The sequence below is a fragment of the Triturus cristatus genome, chromosome 6, assembly GCF_964204655.1.
Source record: "Triturus cristatus chromosome 6, aTriCri1.1, whole genome shotgun sequence".
Classification (NCBI taxonomy): Eukaryota; Metazoa; Chordata; class Amphibia; order Caudata; family Salamandridae; genus Triturus; species Triturus cristatus.
Window position 1 is genome coordinate 1,898,288,679 of NC_140589.1, and position 21,834 is coordinate 1,898,310,512.

Genomic DNA, 21,834 nt, shown 5'->3' on the forward strand with positions numbered 1-21,834 from the left:
GGGACTTTTCCTGCCGATTGGGGCGCACTCACACCCAATCGGTCTTGGAGACTTACAGGGCTAAATGTATCCCTCTAGTGCAGGGTTCTTCAAAGTGTGGGGCGCGACCCCCATTGGGGCCGTGGAGTGATGGAAAGGGGGTCACGCAATCCTGGTCACACTTCTGCCCATGCCCATAGGACTACAAGGGATTCATCCCCCCTCCTCCCCTGTAGTGTGTCTGAGTTCGAGCTGCTGTGGGCTCCGCTAGGCTGTGTCTGCAGTCTTATCTCCAGCATGGCACGCCTGAGTTTTTCACAGGTCTTTAAAGACCATTTGCATGTTCACATACCTTGTGTAAACTGGTTACTGAGGCTTAGTTTTTCCCGCAAGGGAAACCGGCGCAGGCCTCCTCCTCTCTCCCCTCCCCTGCTGCCTCCTCCTCTCCTCATCATTTCTTTTCCCCCACATTGCGTTTGAGGAGCAATTTAAGCTAAATATATTTCCCCCATCCTGTAAATGAAGCCTCGCCCTCAGTTCAGCAGCAGGGATGTTAAATTCATCTGGCTTGAGAGGAAACTCGAGAAGGCGACCCACACAAGATGCCATCCACATTCACGCAGACACACCTATGCATAAGAAGAGGGCCATGAGCACGTCAGAGGGCCCGAGTGCTGAAAGCCGGGGAAGTCACTCTACTCTCCAGACTGGGGGCTGGGCCCTGCTTCCAAGAACAGGAAGAAGGACCCTCTGATGTCGCGGATCTGACACCCGGAGGGCAGCAAGGGTGGGCTCAGGCATCTCATCTTAGACTCGGGCTTGGAGCTACTTGAACAATAATAGTTATAATTTTAACGTGCATCGTACATTTAAATGCACCGGTGTTTCCTTTTGCCTGTTGCAATTCGCGGATAATTCCTTCTGTCCACGAGTTTGTACTCAGGGAAAGTGAAAAACATCTCAATCTCTTCACAAGCTTGGGGCCTTTTCTTAACATCCTCACATTGAAGGTAAGGGTCAGCTCTGAGGAAGGGCAGAATGGAAATCCTCAGGTGGAAATGGGATGAGGGAGAGAACTGGATGCGAGTCTGGTATATGGAATGCTGGAAAGGGAAGAAATGTCTAGACCTAGTGTGATGAGTGAGGGGAGAGGGATGCCTTACTTCCAACTTTGGTAAACACTCAAGAAGCATATTTACGATTTAAGAGAGAAGTATCTACAGTTCAGGCACATGTGAGGATAGAATGCCATTAAGAAAGACCCATGCCCCCATAGATCCGGCCTCCACCGGTCACACCACGAATTATTATCACATATCAAAGAATTTTCAAAGTTTTTCAATTTGCATAAGATACAAAAATAATGCAGTGGGCACCTGATTGTTTTTTAATTAGTCCAAGATAGTAAGAAAGCACCAGGACACATAGAGATGTGGAGGACGGGCGTAGCTTCCATTGGTACAGCAGGTGTAGTGCGCCAGGGCCCAGATGACTGAGGGGCACACTGAACCATGATTATTTCTGAATTTCATAATTCAGGCAGCAGTCAGTATGTATATTTCCTCCTTTGCACCAGGGCCCATGACACAGTATCTAGGGTTTTGTGCTGCATAACTAAATACTTATAAGGTCCCAAAAGCGAGACCTATTGGCTATGCCAATGCTTGTTTTTCTAGTTCCAGTACACCATGGGCCCCCACTCTACAAATGTAAGGAATAGCCATTTTACATTTACTGCAGTAGTGTGAGAACGCATTTCATGAAAATAAATATAAAGTAGGGTTGCCAAAAGAAAAATACCAGACAGTTGATGTTTAAAGAGCCTGCAAAGGCCTCCTATTGACACTAAATAGGATTGTAAATAAAACCATATGCATTCATTCCTAAAGTGACTTTTCTGTCTTTGTTCCCCTTAATTATCAGTCATGGATCATTGAGGCAGCCCTAGAACACAATTAAAAGTGCTTTCTATTTCTATTTGCTGTTCGAAGTATGCACAGATGAGTGCTGAAAAATACAGCTTTAGGTGACTGCTTATTTTTGTACCGTCTGGGACATCAAAATAATGAGCAGGCAACCCTAACCATAGGACTGGAAGTATGTTGCCGGATCAGCATATTATTTATTTCCTCCACCCTCGATCCCTGATTAATGCCATAATAGCAATAGTTTAACTTATATCTGAAACCCTACGCCGCCGTCCATAATATGCTGAGTTACTTTAAGTGTCTGGGAATGCACCCTGCATTCAGAGAACCCACTTCTCATTCTCACACTTCACTTTCATGCTCACCCTGCACACACAGCTATCACAATGCACTCACACTGATCACTATGCACTCACACCATTCACCCGCTCACCCTGCACTCACAGCGATCACTCTGCATTTACAATGCACTTGCGCTGTTCACCCTGTACCTCACCCTGCAGTCACAGTACTCATCCGCTCTCATCCTGCACTCATGTGACACCTCATTCACCTGCCCCCTCCCTGCTCAATTTGCAACTCACTCAAACAAGCCCATCATTAACCATGCATTCATTGTCCCACTCTGCACTTACATCTGCACCCAAATTCATATGGTCACCTCACTCACCCTGCAGTCACTCCTTTTTCCCTACTCTCACAGTGTTGCATCGCTCACCGTGCACTCACATGGTCACTCTAGTCATCCACAGAGTGCAGAGGGTTAATGTGCCTGCTACAACATGTACTATGCAGATCACAGAACTGAGTGTGAGTAAACTATGAGTAGCGCTATAAATACAAATTAATGTTTGTCAGAAAGGTGCTACAGAGAGATGAGCTGCATTGTTGGTGAGTGGAAGTGAGGGAATTTATGGAGAAGGAGGAAACTGGAAAGGGGGCACCAAAAAAGACTGTTGCACCGTGTGTGACCAGTGCTAGGGCCAGGCTTGCCTGGGACTGTAGGCCCCCGCGAAGTTTGGGTCTAGTGGCTCCCCTGCTTCTGCCTATTACTATTATTTTTTACATTTGTAGTGCGCTACTGTTACCAAAAGGTGTCCAGGGGCTAATAGCCATCTGCTGCCTGAAGGCAAATGAGAAACACACAGAAGGGGAAGGAGAACCAGACAAATGGGGTGACCTACAGAGCATAGAGCCAGGTTTTTATATCTTCCTAAAGGATAATAGATTCTTGGTGGAGCGAAGCAAAGGAGGGTGCACGTTCCATAACTGTTCGTCTTGCACCAAAACAGCATGACTGACAATTTGTGCCTTCCTGAATTAGGGAACAATAAGCAGAGTGGCACAGGCCAAGAGGAGCATACGGGTCTAACCAGTGTGCTCGGTGAGGAGAGATGAGAGGATGAGAAAGGACAGCAAGGGAGTGAGAGAATTCGATTGAAGAGCTTAGGGATGAGGAGAAATGCGAAGTGCCGAAGGGAAGTGCAGACACGAAAGAAGTGAGTGTGAGGGAAACTTGAGGGCACAGAGGAGGGCTACTGTTAAACTGTGAGAGAAGATAGCTGAGAGATGATCTGTGACCTAAAAAGAAATTTGATGCGACAGGGGTGAGGGACAGCAGCTCTAGGGGAAGAGAGGGCGGGTGCTGAGCGGTGATTAATTTGTAACAAAACATGTGCCAGGGCCCTCACCAGTAGGCCACTGCAACTTTAACCACCCACCCATTGCCTTGCCAGTGCGGCCAATGACAATACCTATGCAACTACCAATCATAACACTTGTACAAGTGTGACTATTTCAAGCCCCCAAGGCTATAAGAATGGAATGGATGTCAGGAGTTTATCGTTTTTAATGTATATTGAATTAATAAACATCTGTTCTGCTCATCTCTAAATTACACAGACAGAGCCACCATGTGGCAGACGGTCATAGTGCCAGTGTGCACAATTAGGTGCCAGTGCGGAGCATCGGAACCCACCTGCTCAAATTAAGCACTAGTGCTGAGGTAACAGGGAAGAGGGACATTGGTTCAAGAAGGTGTGGAAGAGCTAAGGAGAGATGTGAAAGATGAATGGAGGGACTGGAGAGGTGTAAGATACAAATAGAAAACAATTTGATTTGAATGGAGAGACTTGAGGTGAATGAGAAGTGCAGATGGGCACGGGAGATGACAGGGCCAGAGAGGCCATGAGATTAACAGTCTCTCGCATTTGAGATCAGGGCAGTGAAAAGACAGAATGGCAAGAGGTGATTAAGGGTGAAGTGAGAAGTTGAATGGGGAGAGTTCAGAAGTTGTAAAAAGGGGTGAAAGAAAATGGCCTGCAAAGTGAGAGAGGGATCCGGGATTGGGAGAGGAGAGAGGGATGGAAAGGAGGGATGAGAGGAAAGCAGCATGGGTAAATTCCTTAACTCTGCACAAGACCGCCAAGGTTTTAAGAGACCCCTGCTGCTCCTGGCCAGGTGAGCTTCTAATGTGGCAGCGCGTATTCCTGTGGAGTGGAAGGCCCATCACAAAGGTTGACTAGACATCTTTCTGATGTTAATTGCTGTATTTTGGTTATAAACTGGTACTGATGGGGTGAAATCTTTCCTCAGTGTTACTGTGTACAAAAAATGCCAAAATAATGAAGCAATTCTATCCCAAAATAACGCGGCATCACATAACATTATTTACATTTTCTTCCCACACAATTTAGTCAAGCCTGTCATGTAATTTGGTCCTCACCTGCCTCATAATTCTAGTAGCCCTGCCTACTGGTTTAGAAATGTTTGTCAGGAGGGGGTCCTTACGACTGAAAATGTTGACAGGGGGGGTTTGGCACCCAAATGTTTGAAGACCTCTGCTCTAGTGTGTTATGGTTGCGAAATCTGGGGATACGGCCAGGTTGCACCACGCCAAGTCACAGTAAATACGTTTTTAAGGAGTCTCATGGGAGTTTGCCAAAGCACACCCTATGAAATCGTCCTCGAATAATTAGGCATGGATTATTTAACTGATCGGCTGTGCCTCAATCCATTAAAACTCTGGAATTCAATCTGGACAACGGAGGAGTTGGGTTTTAGTAGACTGATCTTGCAAGACAGCTTACAATTAGACAAGCCCCTACAGATCCCATGGCTGGCGTATGTGGCACGTAGCTTGCAGGCTGTAGGGAGGTCGGATATCTTTGTTAACACCACAAGCATAACTCGTGCTGATGGGAAATGGGTTAAATCCCCTCTTATGGACGAGCTGAGATCAGAACGCGAGGATGTTGCTCTAACAAAACACTCTATGCGACACGTGCTATTGATGTAAACAGCTAGTGATATTGAACCTTATCTGGCTTGGGACATACCCCGCCACCAACGCCGATTGTTGACATAGTTTAGATTATATTTATTTCACTGATCTGGTACCTTTTAACCAGGGCTGTTTTAAATACTCAGATTTTCCCCCTCTGCAACTGCGATAATACATCGATTAACAACACATTACATGTGGTTATGTTTTGCCCAAAATATAGTTACCTGTGACAAAAATTCATATGCCAAATTTTATTACCGCTCAATTTTAACCAAGTTAGGCTCGCCTCATTTTTTTTACAGCTGCTGAATTCACCTTTTACCTGCTTTGTTCATGTTTGCTTTCTGGTGGGAGTTTTAAAATATGAATGACTATCGCACTGATATTTTGTTTTTAAATGACCTGTCTTTTGTGATTCTTTCTATAAAATTGAATGAACCATTGCTGGGCTTTGTGGCGCCTAACAGATTTCACCCTCCTAAGCAGAGCATGATTGTTGCTGGCCGCTAATAGCCATGCGGTGAGGCTTTCCACAGTGGCTGTGATGGAGGACTGAGTGGTAGTGACTGTGTTTGTCAGCGTATCCAAGAAGGAAGTTTTGTCCATACTCTTCCAGTTCCTGGCCATAGTCCCTTTAGCTACTGATTGAATGATCTTGGCTATATTGTTGATAGTATACTGTATTAGGTGGTGGTCAGACCATGTACAGGGAGAAACTGTCAAAGCCAACACTGTGGTGTTAACCGTCCAATCATGGTCTAGGGTGTGTCCCCTAATGTGTGTGGCCAGAGTTACCCATGTTGCAGAGATTCTGCTCATGCACAGAACTATGCGCAGGAAACCAGGACCTCAGTGAGTTGCGGTGTACCAAAAACTCACCTCAGTCCCCAGAACCGCTATCCGACTAGCATCAGGGTCACATTCGTTCTCCGTATCATCTCAAAGCGACCAATGATTAGACAACCCAGAACAAGCGACTTAGAGTACTCTCAGGAATGGTGGGAATCAGAAATACCTGTTCGTTATTATTCTCATATCAGTCCACAACAAGAGTAATCAGAGACACAGTAAAGTTTAAAATGTTTATTTTATAAACTACGTGTCCTAAGATGCAGTACTTTGGCTAACATAAGCAGACAAATGATTAAAAATAAAACCATCAGCATTGTTACAATACCATAGAAAATGAAGGGAGAAATCATATTACAAATGATAGTGTATTACAACCACCCTCCCTTCATTCCTAAGCTAGTATTAATAAACTAATAGAGGGTCTCTAGGCTTAAATGGGGAACCCCATACCGTAAATATCAGCTTAGGGGAATCACATCACAGGATCAGCTTTGCTCTGTGTCTGGAAAAGGTCTTCTCCAAAAGTGTCTATCTCATGCATGCAAACTACAATATTAAAGGCACTCGAGTTTCAGATATTTGCAGCTGTGTGCGTGTTATGGCTAGAGCGTGGGCCGATCAACCTGAATTCCAAAGCATACATTGTTTGTTGGCCCTGACTGCTTCTGCACACAATGTTCAGACCAAGGTCGCGGTGCACGTCTAGGGATGTGAACAACAGACCGTTCTCATGTGAAGAAAAAGCAAGCAAGCAGTTTTCTTATAATAATATCTACCTGCAGTGTCGTGTGCAAAGGCAGCAAAAGTGGCAAGATGGCGTTTTGACTTCTAAGACGTTTATGCTAACATAGCAATGTGTGTACCTGTAGCTCCGCCTCCACTACACCCATTGAGTGAAATTTAACCCATTAAGTAGGTCAGTTAGCTCTTCAGCATGCGCGCCGCCCAGAGCATCATTGGCCCAATAATTAAAAGCGCCAATCAGCAATATGTTTGCATGGTTCATCATAAGGTGAGCCACCTGCTCACCCAGGGAGTGGGGGAAAAATGGCGGCTGCTTTATGTTGAATTTGCAGCGCACCCACACAGGACAATGGTAGCCGCTTTCTTATTGAGCGCAATGCCGCTCTAACTTTAAAAGTGCCTGCCCCCTACCTCCACAGTACAATGGCAACACCGCACTTTCTTTTACCTTTATTAAATAAACTTGCATGCTGAGCGTGGCACCCGCTTTAGAGACACCGCGCTCTGTTTCTGACCGGGAGGGGTCAAGCGTGGCTCTGAACCCTGGCTTGGCTAGAGCCCCCAGTCCCACCATGGAGGCAGAGCTGCACAAGTGGACCAACTACTAGAGCGGTGAGAGCTTTAACTTCTGCATGTTAATGCACGTGTTTATTATTTAATTACCTTCTGCATTTTCGTTTGTCTGCAGTATATGCAAAAATCTTTCACACATTCTCTCCATTGCTCCAATCTAGGCACTAAACTCAGCTCCCTTAGACCGTCGCTGTCACAAGCTTTTCTCACCTACAGCCACTCAATTACATTTGCTGACCTCTCGTAGGGAGTCTGCTGCAACAGAACACTTAGAAGCAAACCCCAATGCTTCTCATCACTGCACAAGTTCCAAGAACAAGTCTCCATAAAATGCATCTTTTCGAGCTCTGCTCGGAATAAGATAGGATGCCCTCACTGCACCCTCCCTCCAGATCTTCAAAACTAAACTGGGCTCTCAGCGCACAGTGTCTGATCTTGGGTCTTAGTCCCCAGTCTCACCTGGTCCTGTTGCAGGATGCTGGTTTGTTGCCCGTGCCCATTATTTTTCCCCACTGCCCCAGCCTTCTAAGACTGACTGCTTCTTATGTCACATGGCTGTTATCTTCCAAATGTTTTGCTGTAAATACCACCCTTTCATAGTAATATTGTCTCCTGACTCTAAAATGCACATTTAAAGTGCTGGAACTCCCGTTGGGAATAAATAGTGCTTTATCAGAAAACTATAATAAATAAATAAACTGAATAGCTTTTATGTTTTCCAGAAGGCTTGTTTAACATTCTCTGTTGAGTTAGAGGCAATTGTAAGTGTATCTGGATAGAGTTTAAAAAAAAAAACATTGTTAAGTCGATGCGGTCACATGTTTAAGGACATTAGCCTATAAGACATATCCGAATTGTGTTTGATGTGTACCAAAAGATCTGCCCTTTGTGTATAGTTAAGTCAGTGGGTGGAATTTGCTAATGTTGGATGTTGCTGTTGGCATTGTGGTAGCTGACTATGAGGCATGCCAGTGCTGTGAGTGTTGTACCCTTGCTACTTTTTAGATCGAGCCTGGGCAGCGCATGCGCTGCTCTGCGAGGCATGCTGTATTCGAGAATGGACTTGAAGCCCTGCCCACTCTCCGCCAATATTTATGGCTTGGGTCATTGTCTTTTGTAAATCATGGCTTTTGATTTGTTAATAGGCTTGTTAGTCACTCCTAAGTACTGCCTTATCTTCATTTATAACCTCCCATGAGGACTGGCCCTTTTACTTAGTTACACGGTATGTTTTATTTAGTCTATAAGCACTATTTTCTTTAATGAGTTTCTCCTACTGCAGGCACGATATGTTTTCCTGCAGTATTCAGCACGCCATGCGTGCTTTCACTTTCCAAGCTGCCAGGGACAATGGCGTCCGCTTCTTTGAAATAGGTCTCGCATTTACAAGAGTTTGAGCTATTGGCATTGTACATGACAGTGCCTTTTATTTATGTGTTAATTATCAAAACAGATAAATAAAAGGAATTGTCATTTACAATGCCACTAGCTTAAACAATTGCAAATGCGAGACCTATTGCATTGCAAATGATTGTTTATATTGCAAGGGCATATCCTGAATGGACATTAGCATTCTTTAAGAGAGTAAATAACTACATACACTGTACAGTATAAGAACGTTTACAGCGTTCAAACATCTAGGATTGCAGTCGGTCCTTTCAGCAGATGTTCATTTTATTACAAATTAGCATTTTAAAAAAATACACCGCACAGAAGTAGAAATGATACAATGGTTTCCTACACGTGATATAGGAGATTGTAATCACTGATCCAAGTAGAAGCCTCTTATTCACAGGTTGTCCAGCAAACTATCCTGCAATGTCTGTACAACTGGTGGAAGCTCCCGTTAAACATGAAACCATACACCTCATGCACACAAACTTCGGGGCTGAAATCCTAAAAGGCCAGTGGCATCTGACTTCCAACCGACCCCAAAACTTCACTTGTCCTCTCCCCGGCAGTATTGCTAATGAAAGGAATAAAATGTCAACAATAAACAGCATGAACATAACATCGTAGATAACACACTCTGAACTTTATTATCCCAAATGTCTCTAAAACTGTGGATACGAGCTCTAGAAGGCCTTGCAGAACAAATCTTACATAACGGAGTTAATAAGCAGAGCCAGGTCTTATCATGAAGAAGCCAAAACAATCCTTATACCACAGAAGGCTGGGAACAGGGAAAGAAATCTAGCTGTTGCTTCTTTAACGTTTGCATTCTGAGAAAGTTTGATGCTCTCTGGAGTTTGCATTCGTCACCTCTGTGGGAAATAGGGAAGTTGTCCTGGAACCTTTTCTTGACTAATCCTTCGGCACCTACGATGTCTGCCACCATTCCTGTTCCTTTGCTCCACCTTTTATTCAGGCATTTCATTCCCTAGATCAGTGTACAGGTGTGGGTGTATTGACGCAGCGACTGATGACTGTTTCAAATGAAAGACTTCACAATCAGTGCATCTTAAACCCGGGAGGCCTTTTTGACGCCTCATCAGAGAGCGCTTGGCAGGAAATGCTCTTTCATGTTTATAATATTCAAATGGCTTCTCCCCAGTGTATGATTTCTGATCAATCGTTAGCTATTCCTTTGCAATGAATGTCGTGTCACACTGAAGACTGATACAGATTTCCCTGGAATGCATGTTGACAAATTGGGTTCCTCCTATAAAAAAGTGGTTTCTGCCAACATGGACTATGATGTCATGTTAGGTCTTTCGTTTTTGACAAATGTGTTCTTCGTTTCATGTTTTTTTTCCCTGTTGCATTCAGTACATTCATATCATTTCTCTACCATGGGAACTTTCTTAAGTCGTATTAGGTTTAGTCACAGGAGTGGACTTTGATGGTTTATCGGCTGTGCCCGTCTAATAAATGCCTTGTCACTTTCTGTTCACTCATGCACATATGAGCACAAATACAGAATGCCACATTCACCGTTTCCGTTATTCGTCTGGTGTTAGCCAAGAACTTTTATTTTACAAAATGTAAATGTGTAACATACTTCTGCAGGTTCGATAGGATGTGACGTGGAGGGCACACTGAAGGACTAAGCTTCTCTTCTCTAATGAAAGGAATGGTAATACCACACCTCTGCCCAGACCTATGAAGACCGTCTAAAGTCCCATGTGACCAAAAAAGAAGAAAAAATCTCCAAAAGTTGGAGGGAAAGGATCCCATTAATTAAATTTGACTTCATGAAGGGATACTATAAAACAACCTTTGAGTCCTGATGAAAGCCATCGACCCATAGGGCGCAAAGTTTGTTGAAACATGTTGACCTGGTTCTTCAAGCGATAGATGTGAGATACACCTAATACCTCTTTTCACATCTCACATTTTTTAATCATACCACTATCTTTGATCTTTTTTTAATTAGAAAAAATCTTTTTATTGATTTTGTCATAACAAAAAGATGTCATAAGTGCCAACATAGTACATAGTATATTATACATTTCCACATTTTACATTGCAGTGGTATCTTTTCCAATCACGCGCCTATAAGGTACGATAGGTAACAGATATAGGAGAGATAGAAACAAATTAAGGCAGTAGAAGGTGAGGTATCCTGAGAAGTATGGCTGTGGACGTCAATGACCCAACGGACTGGGAAATCTAGCAGCGAATTGGGGATGGGTGTACAGGGGTTTGTGGGGGGGGGGGGCGTTCAGTGCATAGCACTGCCTTGCTCAAGGGTTCATAGGTAATCACACAAGGGTTGCCAAAGATCAATGTGGCGCGACGACGGGGCTGAAGAGAGGCAAAGTCCACGCTGACACTGTCACAATAAGACATGCGTTTTATCCAGGCGGATGAAGATGAAGGCATTGCTCCTCCCCAGTGTACTGCAAACTACCGTTTGGCTCACTGGATCATGCAAGCCTGCGCACTGATCTAGGGAGCTTGGCAGTGTAGCCGAGGAGTGCCACCGCTGGGTCAGGCTGCACATCGGCTCCTAGTATTGTAGGGATGAGCGAACAGATCGTAATCAGTATATGGATATGGTAGGACGGGTCCATGTGAGGTGTGCATAATCTGCCACAGGGGTGCGACATTTGGGACAGTGATCTGGTCTGCTTATGTCGTACTTGGCAATGTCCAGTGGGGTGAGGTAAACTTTATGTGAAGTAGTTTGTGCATGATTAAGAGATATTTTCTTAATTTGTGTACAGTAATAATCGCTCATTTTATGTGGAATTGGCGTGCCAATGTCCTGCGCCCATGCCTCACGTACCTTGGTGGTTGTGTCAGGTTTTAGTGCTAAATATGCACTGTATAGTTTGGATGTCAGATGCGTACTATCCAGGCTGGACGCTACCAGTGTGAGTGGTGTGAATTCCTATGGGGCAAGAGGATAGCTATTCAGCTGAGAGCGCAGGTTTGCGAAGAGATGCTGAAATATGAAGCGGTGCATGTAATTTATGTTCTGACATTGGGGACCTTCTGCAATCTGCAACACATGGCCGTCTGGGAACAGGTCTCCAATAGTGTAAATGTTACAGTGGCATAATATGCGCTGTGTGAGGGGTTCGCTAGTCAACATTAGCCAGGGATTGTTCTTCAGAGGAAGCTTTGGGAAATAAAGAATGCCACCGCCAAGTTTACGGTGCAGTGTTCGCCATTCCCAACATGTCGTGGATGCCGTATTGATATCAGTGACATCTAGTGGAACACCCTTAGGCAGTGGGGCCTAATTCGGCATGTCCTGCTGTTGGTCTAGTTCCGGTTTCAGATAGGGAATGCGAGCATCGGGATGGTACCATCTATGTGCAAATTGGCATTTGGCTGCCAACTAGATTAGTTGTGGGACGGGCATTGCCAGGCCTCCTCGATCGCATGGTAATGTCAGGGCATCCCACTTTAGCCGGGAGTATGACCCGCCAACATCATGCGCAATAAATGGCTAAGTAATGTTCGAAAGAAAGTTTGGGAGCAGGATTGCAATGTTAAGGAATAGATATAAAAACCGGGGCAGCACAGCCATCTTAATAATGGCCCCTCGGCCAGCCATTGAGAGTGGCAGCTTAATCCACCTCTCAACCTGCACTTCCAGGTTAGCCATTGCCGGGCCATAATTTAATTGTAGTACTTGGTGCTCGTCTTTTTGTATTTGAGTGCCAGGTATCAAGTATGGCCATCAGTCCATTGGAGGGAGTATCTAATCGGTGCTGGATGAGTAGCGTCTGTATGCGGAAATAGCTCAGACTTGGCCCAATTAATCTGCAACCCCGAGAGACTCTTCCAATAAGTGGGGGGTGGTTGTCTGTAGGATGTCTAATGAAGAGTATGTCATCTGCATATAGGAAAAGAAGCAGTGGTCCCTGCTTGAGTTGGAGTCCTTGATGAAGATGTCTGGCCTGCATGTGGCAAACAAGAGGGTGCATAGCTATGACAAAAAGTAATTGGGAAATTGGGGAATCCCTGCCTCGTTCACCTGAAAATTGATTTAACTGTGCCATGGGCTCTGGGCTGGGGAAAAAGTTTATTCCCAGCCCTAACATACAGCAGTGACTCCAAACACGAGTCAGCTAATCTCCTGGAACAAGCTCCAGGGAATCAAGACCTGGAGTAGCCCAAACCGACAAGTTGGTTGCCACGCAAAAGGTTTGCTACTACCAGTCGCCAGACACCCAAGAGGACAAATCCAAGATAGCCAAACGTTGCACCGGCGTCTGCTTGACCGGGAGTGCTATCCGAGTCTGGATTTGTCACACCCATGCGGCACTAGCCCCCACCTAAGGATTTCGATCCAACCATGGCGTAGATCGACCAGTAGCCAGGCATTGGCTGGCCTGCTAATGCACCATAGACGTCTTTGAGGGATCCCAATCTTTGTGGGCAAGTTTGTCCCACTCCACCAGTGGACCGAGGAGGGCCCACAATGGACGCCCTCCCGTCAACTGCACCACAACTGGATCATCCTTTGAGATTCTTTTATCTTGCATCCCTCAGAGTGAGGGACACTCTATTGAGGGCTATGGTGGTCTTCCCCCCCCCCCCCAAAAAACACCTATTGTAACATCGCGAAGTGGAGGCAATCGGCGTCGTTTTAGAGGAAACGGAAAGACACTTCTGCTTCCTCTTTACGACGTTAGACGTCACCAAGGAAGATCAAGGAGAGGAGATGACGTGAAGAGGTAAAGGGAATTTTAGTTTAAAACAAAAAATATATATATATATAATTGGAAGTCACTTTCCTTTCCTTCCCTTTCTTTCCCCTCCTCCTTCCCCTTCCTTTTATTTAGGAGCCACTAGAAATAATGCTTTATTGTTTCAATCACTTAGCACGAGCACTTTAGAACATAGTCAGATGTAGGAGGCCTTAGTGACACCAGCAGCTAACCGATTTCAGGTATAAATCTGCAAATAACAATGGATTAAACCATTCACGCACAGGGAACAAAAATGATAAATTAGAGTCACATTATCTATGGGCATTTTTTCACCCCAACCTACTCACAGAAAAGATGGTTGATATCTTCCAACATGTCAGGGTCCAGGGCAACCGTCCCAGGACATGACACCCAGTTGGATAAATTTGTTAGTCAACAATATTGACAGTCCAAAGGTTAATCAATGAATAATTTCCTTTCATGGTTGGCAGTTATGGGGAGTTTGCCCAGCATCTATATTATCTCATCATCTTTTTGTTTTGTTACATGTGTATGTACCCCTTGCGGGAAACAATAATGTATGGCAATGTTATAGATACATTCTATTTTTTCCAATAACTATCGGTTTTTATTCCACCCATTAGCTGTTATTAGAACGTGACATGTTTTTGCAATTTGCCTAAACGTGTGTTTACTATATATGTGTTTTTTTGGCCCCTACTCGTTTTTCTTGGAGACAATTACGTATTTAACAGTTATTTTTGTATATTGTATACGTGCACTGACATATTAACGATGAAATCTGTTGTCTATGTTCATTGGTAGTATTTGGCACATGACCTTGCACTAGCACTTTAAAAGTTCAGGCTTCTAACTATGGCGCCATGTGATCAAGGCCTCTGGTAGGCCGAAACGCGTCATGGCGGTGGAGCATCAACGACTTTCTGATGTTGCATTAGCTTTGACCTTGTAAAGCAGTCGTTCCCAAAGTGAGCAATACTGCCCCCTCCCACCCCCCCACTCCGCGGGCACCAGAATGATCCAGGGGGAGGTAGTAGCCTCTGGTGCAATTGGGGGACGTTGAAAACAAAAAAGGGGCAGTGGAAGCATTAAGAAAGAAGACAAAATAAAAAGTTAATCGCGGTAAGCTAAATAAGTTTAGGAATCTCCGTTGTAAAGGATGTCTTGCTGCTTTGAGTGCAGTGATATGCATTCTCCACTGTCATGACTTTCTCCTCTGTGTTGACTTATTGTTATTGTAGTAGCTTTGCGCTGCCAAAAATGAATTGTCATATTCAGGACATTTATATAGTTTCTCCCCAGGGTGGACTTTTTGATGTTGTGTTCGGTCTTTTTTTTTACAAATGCCAGTACACATTTATTGTGATGTGTTCTTCTTGTCATGCTGTTACCACTCGATTGAGACACTCTTCCAGAAGACAAAGGAACGCTGCCACTTGTTTGGGTGGTTCTCAGGAGAAGGAGAACAGTCACTGGGAAGACAGACACAAGTAATGTAGGCAAACGTATTCCGCCTTATGTATGGTTACTCACGGCTTGCTAATCACGCACAGAGCATCCGAGTTGATTTTGTTTTCCTGCCCCGGTGCGTCGCGGCGTTTCAGTGCCGATTGAACGGAGGGCAGGGAAAGAAGGCGAGGTACTTCCGGTCCCCTGGGCTGGACGGCAGTCAGCGGTCTAGTGTGGAGAGGGGAGGAAACTATTTAAATTGCATGCCTGTCCCGACGCGCAGCTGACACGTGCAGCGGGCGCGCCGCTGGCACGACAAAGGAGGGCCATAGGCAAGCCCGTCTGCGCCTGGCCATGGCCGGCCGGGGCCTGGGGCCAGAACCCCTGCCCGTTTTTTACCATCTCACAAATACACCATAGAGCAATTATACTCAATGTGCCCCCCCCATCCAAGATCTATGTAAACATAGTATACAGATGGGGTCTAGCACACATAATTGCAGCCACTGTTCTTATACGATGGCGGGCAACAAGGTACAAACTAACAAGGATCAGGAAATTAAAATGATACTGGTCAATTGTAGATCCCTCAATAAGCATAAATACGAGCTCTACGACCATCTGACGGATAGCCAACCAGATATCATGTTTTGACTGAGACTTGGCTGAATGAAGATTCTGCACCAGAAATCCTTGAGGCCCTCCCTCTGAATTATGGGATCGTCAGACTTGATCGCCAAGCGAACAGGGGGGCAGGATAGCCATCATCCATAAGCTAGCGGTACAATGCTCATTAGAAGCAGTGACCATCGAAGCCAGTGAGGCAGGCTTCTTCACTTTCATAGCGAATACTAAATATGTCATGAAAGGTTTTTTAATTTATAGACCACCAGGCTCTATTGTACAGTTTGCATCTAGCCTCAGAGAACTAGTAATACAACCGGCACTGCGGTACTCCAAAGTACTGGGGCTAGGAGACATGAATTTACACTTTGATGCTATTAATAATACCGCAGCGCAAGAGCTCTGTCAGGAGTTGGCCGCGTTATAGCTGGTGCTGCAAACATCCCTCCCGACTCACCAACATGGCCACCTATCAGATCCTATTTTTGCCAACTGGGGGCGCTAACAGTTAAAAATAGTACCGCAGACCCATGGACAGACCATTATATGATTCCTTTTAGCACTAGGATTCCCAACACTCCTCTACTGCAAAAGGCAAGAGCTGGAGACCGCAGAGGAAATGCGCTGGATTCTCAGCAGCCTATTTTAATCATGCCCTCCAGCAGGGCAGTCCACCGGGTGGAAGTGATGCAGAATCCGCCTGCATCTTGCTTGATGACAGGATAACGGAGGCGTAAGACAGAATGGCCGCATGGGCCACGAGTGCACCGAGGAGACAGCCAAATTCTGCCCCTTGGTTCAACAAAGAACTTAGGGCGATTAAGTCGTCATGTAAGCGCTTGGAAAGAAGCTGGAGAGGAGACTTTTCAGATCAAAGGAGGGCCACATATAAAACCAGCCTTAAACACTACCATGCGCTCCTTGGGAAAACTCGGGCCGCGTATTATAATACGACGATAGAGCAAGCCGTAAACTCCTTTAGAGAGTTATTTATGATTTTTAAGAATCTATCATCACTAGTCAGAACCACAGCTCCTAGCAGCGACTCAGTGGAGTCTTGCAACCGGATAGCAGACTTTTACTCTGAGAAGGTGGAAAATATTTACAACACCTTTCCGGAGAAGGCACGCAATGGGAGGTCGGAGGGGACAGGAATATGTATCATGGAGGAAGCACTCCGCCTCTCCAGTTTTAACCTCCCCACCTGCGATGAACTCAAAAAGACGGCCCTGAGTATTAAGTCTGGTTCACCTAGGGACTCTTCGACTCCAAAAACGTTGAGGGAGAGTATGGAGGTACTAATACCCTATATTGGACACCTCTTAAAACTCTCCTTTGATTCAGGGGTGGTCCCACAAAAGTGGAAAGAAGCGGTGGTTATCCCCATAAAAAAAAGTACGTGCGAGTCAGCTGGAGAACCTACGACCAGTCTCGCTTCTGCCATATTTTGCTAAAATAGCAGAAAAAGTGGTGAATACACAACTAACAATGCATATTGACCAGCACAGCCTACTCCATACGACATAATCGGGCTTTCGGGCCATGTACTCCATGGAGTCAGCACTGCTTCTGTCTACAGAAACCATACGCAGGCACGTGGCTGAAGGGCAGACGGTGGCATTGGTCCTGTTGGACCTCCGTGCCGCATTTGACACCGTCGCCCATCCAATACTCCTACAGCGCCTCAAGGAAGGAGGGCTGGATAATCTGCCCTTGAAGTGGCTGAGATCTTTTCTACAGGACATAAGTTTCCAAGTGTCCCAACGACCACACTACTCTAAGAGCATTAAGCTGGCTCAAGGAGTTCCCCAGGTTTCCATTCTAAGCCCTACTCTTTTTAATCTTGATGTGGCCCCTCTGGCAGACATCATCAGAAAATACGGTATTAGTGTCGTGTCATATGCGGATGACACGCAACTAGTAGTCTCTCTATCTCAATCCCACATAGAAGCAGCCACCACCTTCGCCTCCTGTTTACAGGAGCTGGCAGCCTGGATGTTGAGTAACTGTCTAAAATTGAACTTCAGTAAGACGGAAGTCCTGATTGTAGGATGTATGTTCATCGAGGTGGTGGCCGCAGACACTAGACACTACTCCCAACCCCAGAAACCAGGTTAAGAACCTGGGGATGTGGCTGGGTTCCAAGCTTTCGCTTGATCACCACACTAAGACGATGGCTGGAAAATGTTTCTGAATAATGAAAGGCCTTCGGAAGATCCTGGATGTGCTCCCTGTAGCCGCAAGGAAAACTCTAGTCCATGCGTTGGTAACTTTTCGCCTGGACTATGGGAACGCTCTATACCTAGGTGTCAGTGGTAAGAGTTTTCAGAGACTACAATGCATCCAGAATGCGGCGGCTTGCCTTGTTCTGATGCTCACCAGGAGAGCCTCTTCCAGGAATGCCCTGGCGGCCTTGCACTGGCTCCCGGTGAGGGAAAGAATCCTCTTTAATGCTCTGTGTGTCAGCGTATTCTGCAGGGAAAGGAACCTAGCTACCTACATAGTCTAATGTCACCTTTCATCCATCTAGGGCCTTGCGGTCCCTGGGGACGGGGCAGGTTAAAATCCCAGTAATCAAAAGAGCAAAAATGGGTGGAAGATCTTTTCACTATCTAGCCGCTAAGCACTGGAACACCCTCCCCCAAGCCCTCTGGACAGAACCATCAGAAAACTCCTTCCGGTAAAAACTAAAAACATGGCTCTTTCAGATATAGATCATGCATCACACTGAGATTGGCCGCTACAGAGAGGTCCGAGTAGCCTTGCAGCGCGGGGACACACTAGCTGGTGTAACCAGGCGCATTACAAGTTAATTTAGTATTATTACTATTATTATTAGATGTTTTCCAGCTGGGACTTTCTGATGTTGTTTTAACACTCCCTTTAATAGCCTTGCCACGTTCAGTGTAGTCTTCAGTGTGGACTTTTGATGTTGCATTAGGTCTCCATCTCTTATGAGTGCATTACCACATTCAACACATTTATGTGGTTTATCTCCTGTTTGAACATTCTGAGGTCATATTAAATGTGGTTTTGTATTAAGGTTTTTTCTGTCCATTAATATGGTTTCTCCCTAGTGTGGATTTATTGATGCTGCCTTTAGTTATTCTTCCTGTGGACCACTTTATTCCATTTTGTACGTGCATAGGATTTCTGTCCATGAGGCGTTTGATGTTGCTTCAGTTTTTCATTTGTTATAAATGTCTTGTGACATTCAATACATTGATATGGTTTCTCTCATGTGTGAACTTTCCAATGTTGAATTAATTTTTGCTTATAAATAAATCCCTGGTCACTTTCATATGGTTTCTCTTCAGTGAGGATTTATTGATGTTGCTTAAGGTTGGTCTTGCTTTGAAACAATTTATTACATCCTGTACATTCATATGGGTTTCTCGGCAGAATGGACTATCTGATGTTGCCTTAGATTCTTCTTACATCTAAACACTTAATTACATTCAGAACATTTAGATGGTTCCTCCCCAGTGTGGAATTTTTGATGTTGCTGTAGCTCTCCATTTTTAATAAATGCTTTATCACAATCAGTGCATTCATAGGGTCTCCCCCCAGTGTGGATTTGATGATGCTGCTTTAGCTGTCTATTTGTTATAAATGCTTTGTCACATTCAGTGCATTCATAGGGTCTCTCCCCGGTGTGGACTTTCTGATGTAGCATTAGTTGTGACTTTCCAATAAATGCCTTATCACATTCAGTGCACTCATAGGGTTTCTCCCCGGTGTGGACCCTCTGATGGCTCATTAGATTTGACTTTTTAATAAATGCCTTGTCACATTCAGTGCATTCATAGGGTTTCTCCCCAGTGTGGATTTGCTGATGTTCCTTTAGCTGTCTATTTGTTATAAATGCTTTGTCACATTCAGTGCATTCATAGGGTCTCTCCCCGGTGTGGACTTTCTGATGTTGCATTAGTTGTGACTTTCCAATAAATGCCTTATCACATTCAGCGCATTTATAGGGTCTCTCCCCGGTGTGGACTTTCTGATGTCGCATTAGATGGGACTTTCCGATAAATGCCTTGTCACATTCTGTACATTCATGCGGTTTTTCCCCAGAGTGGATCTGTTGATGCCGCTCTAGGTTGCCCTTAATAGAAAATGCCTTCTCACATTCAGTGCATTTGAATGGTCTCACTCCAATGTGGACATTTTGATGTTTCTTCAGGTCTACATTTCTTATAAATGCTTTGTCACATTCTGTACATTGATATGGTCTCTCTCCAGTGTGGATTTTCTGATGTTGTTTTAGCATTCCATTTGTTATAAATGCTTTGTCACATTCTGTACATTGATATGGTCTCTCTCCAGTGTGGATTTTCTGATGTTGTTTTAGCATTCCATTTGTTATAAATGCTTTGTCACATTCTGTACATTCATATGGTTTCTCCCCAGTGTGGATTTTTTGATGCTGCTTTAGAAACGTCCTCCTTCTGAACACTTTTTTACATTCTGTACATTGATATGGTTTCTCCCCAGTGTGGATTTTCTGATGTTGCTTTAGGTCTCCATTTGTTATATATGCCTGGTCACATTCTGTACATTGATATGGTTTCTCCCCAGTGTGGATTTTCTGATGTCGTTTTAGCTCTCTATTGGTTATACATGCCTTGTCACATTCTGTACATTGATATGGTTTCTCCCCAGTGTGGACCATTTGATGTTGCTTTAGCTCTCTATTTTTTCTAAATGCTTTGTCACATTCCGTACATTGATATGGTTTCTCTCCTGTGTGAACTTTCTGATGTATTTTTAAACTTCGCCTTTCAATAAATGCCTTGTTACATTCTGCACATTGATATGGTTTCTCTCCAGCATGGAGTTTCTGATGGTGCTTTAGCTCTCCACTTGTTCTAAATGCCTTGGAACATTCTTTACATTCATACATTTCTCCCCAGTGTGGTCTTTCTGATGTTGCTTTAGAGTATTCTTCCATCTGAATACTTTATCACATTCAGTACATGTATATGGTCTTTCCCCAGTGTGGATTTTCTGATTTTGTTTTAGATCTCCATTTGTTATAAATGCCTTATCACAGTCTGTACATTCATACTGTTACTCCCCAGTGTGGACATGCTGATGTAACATTAGTTGTGCCTTTCTAATAAATCCTTTGTTACATTCTGCACATTCATAAGGTTGCTCACCATTGTGGATTTTGTAATGCCGCCTTAGATTTTTTTCCCTATGGAACACTTTATTACATTCTGTACATTTATATGGGTTCTACTCTAGGTGGACACTGACGCTGCATTAGGTCTTTCATTGCAAAGAACACTTTTCCACACACAGTCCATCAATATGGTTTTTCTCCAGTATGAATTTATGATTGTTGCACTTGCTCTTTCTCTGCCTAATAAATGTTTTGCCACATTCTAGATATCCATACGGTTTCTCTTCTGCATGTTCTTTCTGATACCAGGGTACCCCTTTCTTCGTAATGAGTACATCATCGGACTTGCTTCAGAATGTCAGTGTGTTAAGTCTTCAATGTATATCAGCTGATGCCTAAGAGCCAAGTACAGACCTCGTTGAGCAGTTTGTTTTTTTTGCTGCAGAAAGATTTGGCGAGGCATTAGCCCTCAAGGGAAGATATTTAGTGGTATTCTGTTTTTACATCAGTGCCCACTCCAGTCATAGGTAATGCCTTTACCTTGTTAATTTATTACTGCATTTGTTTCACCTGTTAGATTAAGAAAAAGAAGCACTGAATAACCTTAAATACAGAGCCCATACAGACAAGTGCGCTGAAGAAATTCTAGATTACACTTTCAATGTAAAGATACAGTAGACATTTAAAGGGCATACGATCCTTCCATGATCCCCTTCTATCAAGGAGTGTGGACTGAAGGAGTAACCAAGACACCAGAGAAGGTTCCTTATTAAATGAGTCAGATCGTCTCCCCATGACACAATACAATGTTAAACCCATAGTGATAAGATGCCCCCATTCATATTCAGGGAATGCTTCAATTATCACACAACCTAACAAATAATACAAGATGGAACATGCAACGCAGAGCATTCCAAGAACGGCAGGAAACATAAGCAATTGCTGCAAGGGAGTCATTTATACTATCAGACCCTGGGACAGGATCCGGACTGGTATTATGAGCTTCTTCCACATAGTGTAACTCCAGAGATCAGAGTCTCTGACCAGATCTACACAAGGAAAAGGGGTTTACAAACATTTTAAACACATAATGAGAACATCAATAGGAGACCATAAAGGCTTTCCCAATGCTGCAAAACA

The 21,834-nt window shown here is 44.3% G+C and overlaps 1 protein-coding gene and 1 pseudogene across 1 annotated transcript in view; both read right to left on the bottom strand.

The window, feature by feature from the left end:
- Positions 1-6,261: 6,261 nt before the first annotated feature.
- LOC146822359 (uncharacterized) overlaps positions 6,262-21,834 on the bottom strand; it is a 55,619-nt gene continuing 40,046 nt past the window's right edge. The window contains exon 3 of the mRNA XM_085613450.1: positions 6,262-21,264. Within this exon, the coding sequence (XP_085469576.1) occupies positions 19,015-20,517 (1,503 nt within the window). The 5' untranslated portion in view covers positions 20,518-21,264 and the 3' untranslated portion in view covers positions 6,262-19,014. The remainder of the gene's footprint in view (positions 21,265-21,834) is intronic.
- The window catches only part of LOC146822360 (uncharacterized), a 97,965-nt pseudogene continuing 97,377 nt past the window's right edge, over positions 21,247-21,834 (bottom strand).